Raw genomic sequence first — 13522 nt, forward strand, 5'->3', positions numbered from 1 at the left:
TCATTCATTGTGTCAAATTGTGCTTAGAAGGAATTCAGCCTATCAGGAAGGATGGTATCACTGTCGTTGACGTGTAGGGTGAAATTGGACTTCCACATGGAATACAGTGTAGGGAAGTAAATGGCCATGCACTTTGGCCGAAGGAATAAAGCCGCAAGCTATTTTCTAATCAGGGAGCAAATTTAGAAGATGGAAGTGCAAAGGAATGTGGAAATCCTACTGCTAGTTCTCTAAAGGTTAACTTGTAGGCTGAATGTTTAGTAAGGAAGGCCAATGCAATTTTAGTATTCCCATCCAGAGGCCTAGCGTATAAAAGCAAGGATGTAATGCTGAGGCTTTATAAGGAATTGGTCAGATGACATGCGGAGAACTGTGAGCAGCCTAGGCCATGTATTGAAGAAAGGACGTGTTGGCATTGGAGAGGGTCCAGAGGAGGTTAACTAGAAAGACCCCTGGAATAAAAGGTAAATGTATGAGGAACATTTGACGGCTTTCGGCCTGTATTCACTGTAGTCTAGAATAATAAGGAGAAATCTCATTGAAGCCTACTGAATATTGAAAAGCCTATAGAGAGTGGACATGGAGAGTATATTTCCAATAATGGGAGAGTCCAGAACCAGACAGCACAGCTTCAGAATGAAAGGATGTTCCTTCAGAACAGAGGTGAGGAGGAATTTTTTTTTTTGGATAGCAGGTAGTGAATCCATGGAATTCATTGCCACAGAAGGCTGTGGAGGCCATGTCATTGGAATTGAAGGTAGACAGGTTCTTGATTATTTAGGGTGTCAAAGTTTATGGGGAGAGAGCAGGATGAATAATAAATCAGCCATGATCGAAAGGCAGAGCTGGCTTGTTGGTCCAAATGCTGAATTCTACTTCTATGATTTACTATCTCATTGTAATACAGGGCACAAAGGGTAAAGGGATTGCTTCAATGTACAGCCATTTCAGCGCCATAAAATAAACCAATATGTTCCATGCTTTTCACTTACCTTCAAAAGATTCTCTGCAGCTGCAAACCAATCATCTGTTGCAAACAGGATCTGGAAGACAGAAGAGCGGAAAAAGTGAATTTGTCCCTAATGTATCAAGGTTTTTTTTAATCTATCAACAAGGGAAGAGACTGAACAGGGGAAGACATTTTCCTGTGGGTGGTGAGAAGTATCTGCCAGAGTCTCTGCAGACTGTAACAAACAATCTGCTAGAGGGACTCAACGAGTCAAGCTGCATCCTTGGGAGAAATTAAATATCGACGTTTCAGATGTAGTGCTTGTCAGCATTGCCTTTCCTCCCATAGATGCTACTCAATCCATTGAGATCCTTCAGCAGATGGATGGTTGGTCCACATTCCAGCATCTGCAGTCTCCTGGATCTCCATTCCAAGCTACTCTCATTATAAGCACTAGAGCTCTCTAGGAGATTCTTGGAAAAGGTCACACGCAGACTAATGTGTCTTGAAGTTAGCAGTGAAAATTAAACGGACCAAAATAGAGAAAGGAAAAGGCACAAAAAAATGGGAAAGAGAATTGAATAGGGTTAGGGTTAGGATTCAGGTTAAAATAATGGTTTAAGTAAGCTAATACAGCAGGGGGAATGGGAACCAGTATGATAGAGCTGAGGATGAGCCGGCAGGTTTACAAGTAGATGATGGGAGTAATATGAATGTAACGGAGGACAAGCCAATGATTGGGTGCAAATGCAAACAGTGCAAGGAGTTAAGCTGTACCACAGAGGCATAATCTAAAAGGGTGAAGAATGCAGGACTGAAGGTGTTGTATTTAAATGCACGTAGCACTCGGAATAAGGTGGATGAACTCATGCTGCAATTAGAAATTAAATGGTATGATGTTGTGGGCATCACTGAGTCATGGCTGAAAGAAGGTCATAGTTGAGAGCTTAACATCAAAGGATATACTTTGCATTGAAAGGAGAGGCAGGAAGGCACAGGCAATGGTGTGGCTCTGTTGGGAAGGGATGGAATTACATCTTTAGAAAGAGGTGACATAAAGTCAGAAAATGTTGAATCTTTGTAGGTGGAGTTAAGAAACCGCAAGGGTAAAAAGCCATTTTGGGAATCATTTATGGGCCTCCAAATAGTAGCCAAGATGTGGGGTTGAGATTGCAAAGGGAGTTGGAAAGGGCATGTAATAGAGGGCTTATATGTAAGGGAATTGGAAACATTAGGTTGGTGTCAGATTGCAAGAGGGGGAATTTGTTGAATGCCTATGAGCTGAGTTTTTAGAACAGCTTGTTTCATGAGCTACAAGGGGAAAGGTGATCTTAGATTGGGTGTAGTGTAATAATCCAGATTCTATTAGGGAGCTTACAGTAAAGGAACCCTTAGGATGCAGTGATCATAATGTGATTGAATTCATACTGCAATTTGAGAAGGGGAAGCATAAGTCAAATATATCAGTATCACAAAGGAATAAAGGGAATTGCAGAGGCATGAGAAAGGAGCTTGCCCAGGTGGATTGGATGCGGTACTGGCAGGGAAGAAGGCAGAAAAGAGGTGGCTGAAGTTTCTGGGAATAGTTCACAAGGCGCAGAATAGATATGTCCCACAGAATAAGTTGTTCTCAAATGGCAGGGGCAGGCAACTGTGGCTGACAAGAGAAGCTAAGGACTCCAAAAAAGCCAAGGAAAGGGCATATAATGCCCCAAAAGTGAGTGAGAAGTTGGACAATTGGGAAGCTTTTAAAATCTAACAAAAGGCAACTAAAAAAGCCATAAGGGAAAAGATGAAATATGAGGGAAAACTATCCAATAATATAAAGCAGGATACTAAAAGGTTTTCAGTTTTATAAAGAGTAAAAAGGAGGTGAGAGTTGATATTGGACCACTGAAAAATGATGCTGGTGAGGAGAGTAATGGGGGTAAAAGAAATGGCAGATGAGCTAAATAAGTACTTAGCATCAGTCTTCACCATGGAAGACACTAAGAATGTGCCAGAGGTCCGTGAGCGTCAGGGAGAGGAGTGAGTACCATTGCTATTACAAAGGAAAAAGTGCTAAGCAAACTCAAAGGTCTTAAGGTGGATGAGTCACTTGGACCAGACTGATTTCATCCTGGAGTTCTGAAAAAGGTTACTGAAGAGATAGCAGATGCATTGGTTATGATCTTTCAAGAATCACTTGATTCTGGTATGGTTCCAGAGAACTGGAAAATTGTAAATATCATTCCACTCTTTAAGAAGGGAGGAAAGCAAAAGAAAGGTAATTATCGGCCAGTAAGCCTAACCTCAGTGGTTAGGGAAGTGTTGGAGTCCATTATTAAGGATGAGGTTTCGGGGTACTTAGAGACTAATGATAAAAGTCAAAGTCAGCATGGTTTTTGTAAAGGGAAATCTTGCCTGACAAATCTGAGAGCTCTTCGAGGAAGTTACAAGCAGGATGGACAAAGGAGAGACAGTGGATGTCATTTACTTGGATTTTCAGAAGGAATTTGATAAGGTACCACTCATGAGGCTGCTTAACAAGATAAAATCCTATGGTGTTACAAGAAATATATTGGCATGAATAGAGGAATGGCTGACAGGCAGGAGGCAGCAAGTGGGAATAAAGGGGGTCTTTTCTCATTGGCTGCCAGTGACTAGTGGTGTTCTTCAGGGGTCAGTATTGGGACCGCATCTTTTCACATTGTTTGTCAGTGATTTAGATAATGGAATTGATGGCTTTGTGAGAAAGTTTTCAGATGATACGAAGATAGATGGAAGGGTCGGCGGTGCTGAGGAACTTATGCGATTGCAGAGGACTTAGACAAATTGGAATAATGGGCAAGAAAGTGGCAGATGGAATATATCATTGGGAAATGTATGATTATGCATTTTGGTAAAAGGAACAAAAGTGAAGACCATTATCTAAATGGGGAGAAAATTCAAACATCAGAGGTACAAAGGGACTTAGGAGTCCTCATGCAAGACTTCCAGAAGGTTAATTTACTGGTTGAGTCTATGGTAAAGAAGGCAACTGCAATGTTGACATTCATTTCAAGGGGACTAGAATATAAAAACAAAGGAATAATGCTGAGGTTTTATAAGAATCCAGTCAGGCCACACTTGGAGAATTGTCAATGGTTTTGGGCCACATATTTCAGAAAGGATGTGTTGCCTTTGAAGAGAGTCTAGAGGAGGTTCATGAGGATTATTCTGGGAATGAATGGTAAACATATGAGGGGCATTTGGCAGCTTTGGGCCTGTACTCAATGGAATTTTGAAGAATGTGGGGGGATCACATTGAAACCTACCGAATGTTGAAAGGACTAGATAAGGTGTATGTGGAGAGGATGTTTCCTATGGTGGGGGTATCCAGAACTAGAAGGCACAGCCTCAAAATTAAGGGGCAACCTTTTAGAACAGAGGTAAGAAGGATATTTTTAGCCAGAGAATGTTGAATCTGTGGAATGCTCTGCCACGGACAGAGGTGGTGGCCAAGTCCGTAGGTATATTTAAGGCGGAAATGGTTCATTTCCTGATTGATCAGGGCATCAAAGGATATGACAAGAAGGTAGGTGTATGGGTTTGAATGGGATCCCGGATCAGCCATGATAGAATGGCAGAGCAGACTCGATGGGCTAAATGGCCTAATCCTGCTCCTATATCTTATGGGCTAGGAGCACCACAGTGTGTGGAGTTAACTTTCATTTATTAGGTGCTTTCAGTGTGGCATTGGTTTCACATAGTTTCACCCTTCTTCTATGCTGGAAATAATTTTACAATGAAAGCATCAGGAATAACTCAGTGTGATCTGAGGTCTCAGAACATCATTAATGTATCTTAAAACAACACATAGTAGTGCAATATTGTATAAACTGGCCAACTCATCTAAATCTTGTCATTCAAATTATCTTGGAATTTTATAGATCATATATTGATTTGCTGTTGTGAAATTTAGAGTGAAAGTCTTAGAATCAGACAACACAGAAACATGTCATTCTGTCCAATAATCCATGCCACTGTCAATTACCCATTCAACTAATCCCATTCAAATCAATATTGACAATTTAATTCAATCATTGTCCTGAGGCTAACTCATTGGGAATGATAGAATGAATTGGCAATGAAATTACACACATAAAAGTTGCTGGTGAACGCAGCAGGCCAGGCAGCATCTCTAGGAAGAGGTGCAGCCGACGTTTCAGGCCGAGACCCTTCGTCAGGACTAACTGAAGTAGTCCTGACGAAGGGTCTCAGCCTGGAACGTCGACTGCACCTCTTCCTAGAGATGCTGCCTGGCCTGCTGCGTTCACCAGCAATTTTTATGTGTGTTGCTTGAATTTCCAGCATCTGCAGAATTCCTGTTGTTGGCAATGAAATTAATTGTATTTGTACCATTCTGAATCTGGTTATCTTGATTTTGAGAGATTGGGACCATAAACTCCAAATGTTCATTACAATAGAAACAACTCGTGTCTATGCACCATCTTTAACGTAATAAAATATTCAGGAAAAAAAACAGAGCCATAGGCAGATAACTAAAAGCTTGAGAACAGTGATAGATAATAAGGAATGTCTTAAAGTAGAGAAGTTGGTGCAAGGTGGAACGATCTCACATTAGAAAAGGCAAACAGTTACTGTGGACATGAAGAAGAAAAAAGAATGAAATGAAGTCTACTCAAACTTATGTGACATGCTTTTTTTCTGCAAAAAAAACATTGCAAGTCATTATCTTTTACACGATTAATTATTGTAAGTAATTACTGACAATAATTCCTCTGACTATTGACATAAATGCAATGAATCCTGTAAATTTTCAGCAATAATATAAACCTGTAAGAATTTCTATTCTCTATCATCACATTTGAATACATCAATTGGCAAACTTTCCCTTGTTGTCTACTGACTTTGGTTTTACTAAAATTCTTGGCACTATACTCAGCCAACATCTGCTGTAGAAGCAAAGGCATTCAAAATCATCATTTCTCTGGAATAAGATTGGTTTTATCCACATTTAGATCATTTGTAATGAGTTCTGGGAAAAGTGCCCCAGTGAAACCCAGTGTAGGTTATATGGTGAATGTGCACTTTGAAAAAAATTGCTGTTAATTTCAGCTATCATTTTTCTGATGATTGACAGAGTATCAATTGGGATGAAAAGTCATTAGCCTGAAACATTAACTCCTCAGATCCTGAAACAAAAGATTGAAGATACTGGAATCAGGAGCAACAATCAATACACTGGAGGAACTCAGCTGGTCAAGCAGAGACCGTGGGTGGAAAGGAATTGTTGACATTTCACTGTTGATGAATCTTGATGCAGAGTTTTGACTAGAAACAACAGCAATTCCTTTCCTCTTACAGATGCCATTTGCCACTTGACCTTCTGAGTATCTCCTACAGATTGCTTGCTTCTCCACAAACAATGCCTAACCTGTAGAGATTTTTTTTCCTCATTTTCTGGTTTTGTTTCTGATTTCTGACATCTGCATTATTTTTATTCCTTTTCTGTTTCTGTCAATTCCACCAGGGCAATTTTCATATGGTCAATAATTATCAATGTTATTACTGATCGAGAACAACTTCACAGAAAATATGGGGTGCGTAATTCTAGGACACATGCTTCATTACTAGAGCCTTTTCCTCATCTTTGCTGTGTAGGCTCATTGTCACAGCATAAATTGGATTATCTAAATGTTGGCACCTGTGAAGATAAACTCAGAAGGTAAATTCTCTAAGCCTAAGTTTGCCAAAGCTTCAGGCTTATGTTTGATCCTCATGTTAATTTAAAACTTATCTAAATTAAAATGTTGGTAGAAAATTTGCTTTATTGTCAGAAGTGCTTATCTTTTGAATGAGACATTAAACCAAGATATTTAAATATTAAAAATTCCATTCCACAAATTAACCTATCCAACATTCTAATAGCACATTATTTAAAAATTTATTCATTGATCTGACATTAAGCTAAGTAGTTGACCCATTTCTCTATATAGCAATAAATGCCCTTCCACATTATTCCAGTTAAATCACGTTGGGAAATTGAGGACATGAAAGCACCTGTGTAAGTGAAACTTATAGCGCAGAATAGGCCCTTCCAGCCCTTCGAGCCATGCTGCTCGCCAATCCCCCGATTTAATCCTAGCCTAATCAAGGGACAATTTACAATGACCAATTAACCTACCTACCAGTATGCCTTTGGACAGTGGGAGGAAACCAAGGTGTCCAAAGGAAACAGACATGGTCCCGGAGAGAATTTACAAACTTCTTACAGGCAGCGGCAGGAACTGAACCCAGGTTGCCTGTACTGTAACGTTGTGCTAACTACTACACTACCATGCTGCTCTAAGTCCTTCCAAATTTCACTTGTGCCATGTAGCTTACCTTTGCTCCAGTTATTTCACAAGCCAAGTCATTCATATGGACAAAGTCTGGAAGTTTTTCGATGTTGCCCTGGATTGGACGAGCTGCCATTCTTCAATCTATTCTAACAGATTAAGTGCTGTTTTTTTTGGTTTGCTGAAATACAAAGATTGTGACAAAGGAACCTTTTAAAAATGCATGGACACTTTCTGGCTGAGCATTCCTTTTATACAACCCTCTCCATGAAACAACTTTTCACCTTAAAAGTAGTATCCACATGCAGGCTTTCTCACCTAATACATCAATATCACTTTCCACAGTATTTCACAGCTCTTTCTAAGTTTTTTTACTCTTTAATTATGAATTAACCAAAATATGAAATGCAATTCAAATATAAGCTGTAACATTCAGCAGGTGCTGTTTCAAGAAAAATAGAATTCAAATAGTTTTTTCCAACTTTCTATAAAAGTAGGGTGCTTATAAATCTAAATAAAAGTAAAACAAAGGAACAGAATTAAACAAAGGTTTTGCATCACTCAAAATCCTAAATAAAGAAAAATCACATCACTAGTTCAAAGCCTAGTGTTTAGTTATATTTGGATATTTGCAAATTGCAAGTCCACTCACTCTCAATTAAGTTATTAATCTGAAACTTGCAATTGCACATTTGATCAATGACTTACCAGTTTTCCTTCTGACAAGCCAGTTTGCAGCTGTAGCAAGCAGCCAGTGAGTTTAAAGTGCAAAAAAAATATTGAACAGCAAAACTGTAAACCTGCAGATTGAACTTAAGATCACAAAGTTGATGACGTAAATGTAGCTAGCTGCATTATTGGGCATTTCAAATTTCTAAATGGAAAACAGATTAGTTTTCTTATGCAGGTTCAAAATGTATGCCCAGGAATTGAATGGGAACTCGTTCTGATAATAAAATGGCAGTTTTTGCCAAATCATAAAACACCAATAAAATCTACTATGATAATGTGAGTTGTCCGTCAAGGTCTTGAGCGGCAACCTTTGGATCCAATTTCTATCTATGAGCTATTAGTGTATATTGATAACATTATCATGGATGACATACACAGAAGATGACTTTCACGTTCAGCTGAATTACACCAGGAAGTGACCAGTCCAGTTTCTCAACAGACAGGCTTCAAAATATATACAGTCACATTATTTATGCAATTTGCATATAAAAATTGGGAGTAAATGTTCTTCTAATACAACTTCGTCTACATAAGTGTATTATTAACCTTCATCAAATGATATGGTAGTAGCTTTGTATATGATAGGTTTATACATAAATAATTTGCTTACACATTCAAACACAGAAACTTCCATGATGCTAGGTCCCTCATTTTCATCAAATACTTTAATTAAAGTTGTGTGATATTAAAACTTCTCACCAACTGCCCAATTACAATGAAGAGGCAATTTCTCAGCAGCAAGTTTCTTGCAGGGTTAATTTATCATTTAAACAATGAGACTGTATCTGCATAATACCAGTCCTGACTGATGGTATCTGTTCAAATATTTCTGAAGCTTTTTGGAAGTTAGGGTTGAAATAGAAGAATTGGTGATACCTACATCTGATCAGCAGTTGCCAGGAAAATCATGAAATTTGGGATTTTCTTGCTTTAAGGAATTATTAACATTGGTTCACAGATTGAGAGGTCTGTGACCTGTGGTTATTAATTTACAGATCTCTCAGTCATACAATGGCAGACAGCGACATAATTTTAGACAAGTGAAAGTTACTTGGCATCATTTTTTACACACAAAAAAAAAGTTTTATCTAGGCTGGGAAGAGAGAGTTCACTATTTTAACAGATGTATTCTTCGATGATTTTTTAGGGATTATGAAGTTCTAAATTGTGAACTTTTGATCCAGTTTCTATATGCAAGAAATTAATGGGTATGTACACATGGTGGTTTCATGCACAAAGTATGATGGGGAATTATGCAATGTTTACATTGCACAAAACATTAACGATTTGTTGAGTTGAGAGTTGACAGATGTTTTAATGCCAAGAGTATTCATTTTGCAGTTCCACAAATTCCTAGGCTCGACAAAATTAATTTTGTGAATGGGGTTCTAGTTTCTCAAATATGACAGTTAAAATCTCATGACTTTTAAAAGACATTTTATAATTATATTTGTTTTATTTAAATTCCATATACATGACCGGTTTATTTCATTTTTCAGAAATGTTATTAATCGTTATGCTCTCTGAGTTCCTAATTTCCTTATCCCTGAGGATTCTTCACAGATTGGCTGCTGAGCTTGTTTGATGGCTTCACTCATCTGACAACGGGGCTCCCATTAATAGGGCAGGAGTGACGGCCAGGTTAGAAAGGGGAAATTCTGTGGCTCATACATCAGAGAATCTCTGTGAATGGTGAAGAGCAGATTTAATTGCAAAATCATTGCCAAAATATTACAGCTGAAATAATAAGACCAGAAGGTATAGGAACAAAACTAAGTCATTTGGCCCATCAAGTTTGCTCTACTGATCATGACTGATTTATTATTTCTCTTAATCCCATTCTTCTGCTTTCTCCTCATTATCTTCAACATCCTGACTAACCCTGACTATCAATCTCCACTTTAAATAATTCCAGTGACGTAGCCTCCACAGTTGTCTGTGGGAATGAACTCCACAGACTCACAACTCTCTGACTAAAGAAATTCCTCCTCATTCCTTCCATGTCCTCTCTATGGTGGACTTCCAATATTCGATAGGTTTCAGTGAGCTTTCACCACCACCCCCCACCCCCACCGCATTCTTCTAAACTCCATTGAGTACAGGCCTAGAGCAACAAGCACTCCTCATTTACGAGCTAAGTCTTTCATTCCTGGGAGCATTCTCATGGATCTCTTCTGGACTCTCTCTAATGCCAACACATCCTTTCTTAGACAAGGGGCCCAAAACTGCACATAATACTCCAAGTGCAGCCTGACCAATGCCTTATAAAGCTTCATGATTACATTCTTGCTTTTATATTCTAGACCTCTCGAAATAACTGATAACATTGTATCACATACCTTACCGCCGACTCAACCTGCATGTTAACCTTTAGGGAACTCTGCACGAGGACTCCCAAGTCCTTTGGCGCCTTTGATTTCTGAATTTTCTGCCCATTTAGGAAATAGCTTATGCCTTCTATCAAAGTGCATGACCAACCACTCTGCATTTCCCTACACTGTATTCCATCTGCCATTTTTTTGCCCATTCTCCTAATCTGACTAAGTCCTTCTGCAGACTCACCCCTCCAACTATCTTCATATCATCTGCAATCTTGGCTAAAAATACCGCCAATTCAATCATCTCAATCATTGGCATGTAACATGACTAGAAGCAGTCCTAACACTAACCCTGTGGAACACCACTAGTCACCAGTCCAAAAAAGACCCCTTTATTCCCACCCTTTGCCTCCAGACAGTCAGCCAATCTTCTATCCATGCTAGTATCTTTCCTGTAATACCATGGGTTCTTATCTTGTTCAGCAGCCTCATGTGTAATACCTTGTCAAAAGCCTTCTGAAAATCAAAATAAACAACCTCCACTGATTCACCTTTGTCTCTATCCTCCCTGTTATTTCCTCAAAGAATTCTAACAGATTTGTTAGGCAAGATTTCCCTTTACAGAAACCTTACTGACTTCAGCCTCCTTTATCCTGTACCTCCAAGTACCCCTATACTTCATCCTAAATAATGGACTCCAAAATCTTACCAACCACTGAAGTCAAGCTAACTGATCTATAATTTCTTGCTTTTTGACTCCCTCCCTTCTTAAATAGTGGGGTGACAATTTTCCAGTCCTCCAGAAGCATTCCAGAACCTAGTGATCATAAACATTTGATTCTGCAGATGCTGGAAATCCAGAGCAATATACTGGAGGAATTCAGCAGGCCAGGCTGTATCAATGAAAAAAATGAATAAACAGTCGACATTTTGGGCTGAGACCCTTCATCAGGACTGGAAAGAAATGAGAAAGATGCCAGAATAAGAAGGAAGACAAGCTAGAAAGTGGGAGGTAAAGCAAGGTGAACAACAGGAATTCTGCAGATGCTGGAAATTCAAGCAACACACATTAAAGTTGCTGATGAACGCAGCAGGCCAGGCAGCATCTCTAGGAAGAGGTACAGTCGACGTTTCAGGCCGAGACCCTTGGTCAGGACTAACTGAAGGAAGTTAGTAAGAGATTTGAAAGTGGGAGGGGGAGATCCAAAATGATAGGAGAAGACAGGAGGGGGAGGGATGGAGCCAAGAGCTGGACAGGTGATTGGCAAAGGGGATACGAGAGGATCATGGGACAGGAGGCCCGGGGAGAAAGACAAGGTGGGGGGGGGGAACCCAGAGGATGGGCAAGGGGTATAGTCAGAGGGACAGAGGGAGAAAAAGGAGAGTGAGAGAAAGAATGTGTGCATAAAAATAAGTAACAGATGGGGTACCAGGGGGAGGTGGGGCCTTAGCGGAAGTTAGAGAAGTCGATGTTCATGCCATCAGGTTGGAGGCTACCCAGATGGAATATAAGGTGTTGTTCCTCCAACCTGAGTGTGGCTTCATCTTTCCAGTAGAGGAGGCCGTGGACAGACATGTTAGAATGGGAATGGGATGTGGAATTAAAATGTGTGGCCACTGGGAGATCCTGCTTTCTCTGGCGGACAGAGTGGAGGTGTTCAGCAAAGCAGTCTCCCAGTCTGCGTTGGGTCTCGCCAATATCTAGAAGGCTACATCAGGAGCACCGGACGCAGTATATCACCCCAGCCGACTCACAGGTGAAGTGTCGCCTCACCTGGAAGGACGGTCTGGGGCCCTGATTGGTGGTAAGGGAGGAAGTGTAAGGGCATGTGTAGCACTTGTTCTGCTTACACGGATAAGTGCCAGGAGGGAGATCAGTGGGGAAGGATGGGGGGGACGAATGGACAAGGGAGTTGTGTAGGGAGCGATCCCTGTGGAAAGCAGAGGGGGGGGAGGGAAAGATGTGCTTAGTGGTAGGATCCCGTTGGAGGTGACGGAAGTTACAGAGAATTATATGTTGGACCCGGAGGCTGGTGGGGTGGTAGGTGAGGACCAGGGGAACCCTATTCCTAGTGGGGTGGCGGGAGGATGGAGTGAGAGCAAATGTACGTGAAATGGGGGAGATGCGTTTGAGAGCAGAGTTGATGGTGGAGGAAGGGAAGCCCCTTCCTTTAAAAAAGGAGGACATCTCCCTTGTGCTGGAATGAAAAGCCTCATCCTGAGAGCAGATGCGGCGGAGACGGAGGAATTGCGAGAAGGGGATGGCATTTTTGCAAGAGACAGGGTGAGAAGAGGAAAGCAAGGAGGGTGAGTGAGGCTGGATGAAGTAAGAAGTTGGGATGTGATAAGTGGAAAAGACACAGGGATGATAGGAGAGGAGAGTGAATCTTTGGAGAAAGGGAAGAGGGAGGGTTGGGGGGGCGAGGTGATAGACAGGTGAAGAGAAGCAGTGTGTGTCATATGGGGGGCATTGATGGTGGACCCAAATGCAAGACACAGACACTGAAGTATTAGGAACAGGACTAGGACTAGAGTTTGGGACATGACTGGATGCAGACTAGGAGCTGGGACAAGAGCACAGACTTGGGCTCAGACTTTGGATAGGAGAGCAGGACCAGGACCAGGAACTGGGAACTAGGAGCCTGGGCATGGACTCCGATCCAGAGACTGGACAAAGACCCAGTACCTGGGTCTTGACTTGGACTCGGACCCCGAAACTAGGTGAGGACAAGACGTGGCTACAGGACTGGACGCGGAACTCCTGCATAGGACGAGGCACATGGACAGGGCAAGAACCCAATGCCTTGACTTGGTCTTGGGAGAACAGGGAACACAGAGCCGAGGTCTTAGCAGAACAGGAACACAGAACCATGGTCTTAAGAGAGACAGGAACACAGAGACATGGAACATAGAGCCAGAACCAGGACTTGGGAACAGGACTTGGGCCGGGGCTCTACACAGAACACTGAGAGACAGTTCTCCACTCAAGGTAGCGGCAAACAGCTGGATCTACCCAGCGGAGGCGAGGGCACAAAGAGGTGGTTCCCAACACAAGGTAGCAGCAAATGGCCGGACCTACCTAGCGAAGGCGAGGACACAAAGAAACAGTTCCATACACCGAAAGACAATTCCTTATCTAGACACACCAAGGATCCGGTCTTGCTCCAGCGGTAGAACCTGACAGCAATACAGGCGAGGAC

The 13522-nt window shown here is 41.3% G+C and overlaps 1 protein-coding gene across 5 annotated transcripts in view; it reads right to left on the bottom strand.

Annotated features, from left to right (window-relative positions):
- allc (allantoicase) overlaps positions 1-13522 on the bottom strand; it is a 77201-nt gene that overhangs the window by 53188 nt on the left and 10491 nt on the right. For 2 of the 5 annotated variants that reach the window (XM_063038314.1, XM_063038305.1), the window contains exons 1-3: positions 7981-8230; positions 7319-7453; positions 993-1043 (exon numbers count right to left, since the gene is read on the bottom strand). In XM_063038314.1, the coding sequence (XP_062894384.1) occupies positions 993-1043; positions 7319-7408 (141 nt within the window). In that variant the 5' untranslated portion in view covers positions 7409-7453; positions 7981-8230. Of the gene's footprint in view, positions 1-992; positions 1044-7318; positions 7454-7980; positions 8234-13522 lie in introns of those variants that run through there. The other 3 variants (XM_063038300.1, XM_063038287.1, XM_063038296.1) reach the window with 3 other exon arrangements.

The sequence above is a fragment of the Mobula hypostoma genome, chromosome 2 (assembly GCF_963921235.1).
Source record: "Mobula hypostoma chromosome 2, sMobHyp1.1, whole genome shotgun sequence".
Classification (NCBI taxonomy): domain Eukaryota; kingdom Metazoa; phylum Chordata; class Chondrichthyes; order Myliobatiformes; family Myliobatidae; genus Mobula; species Mobula hypostoma.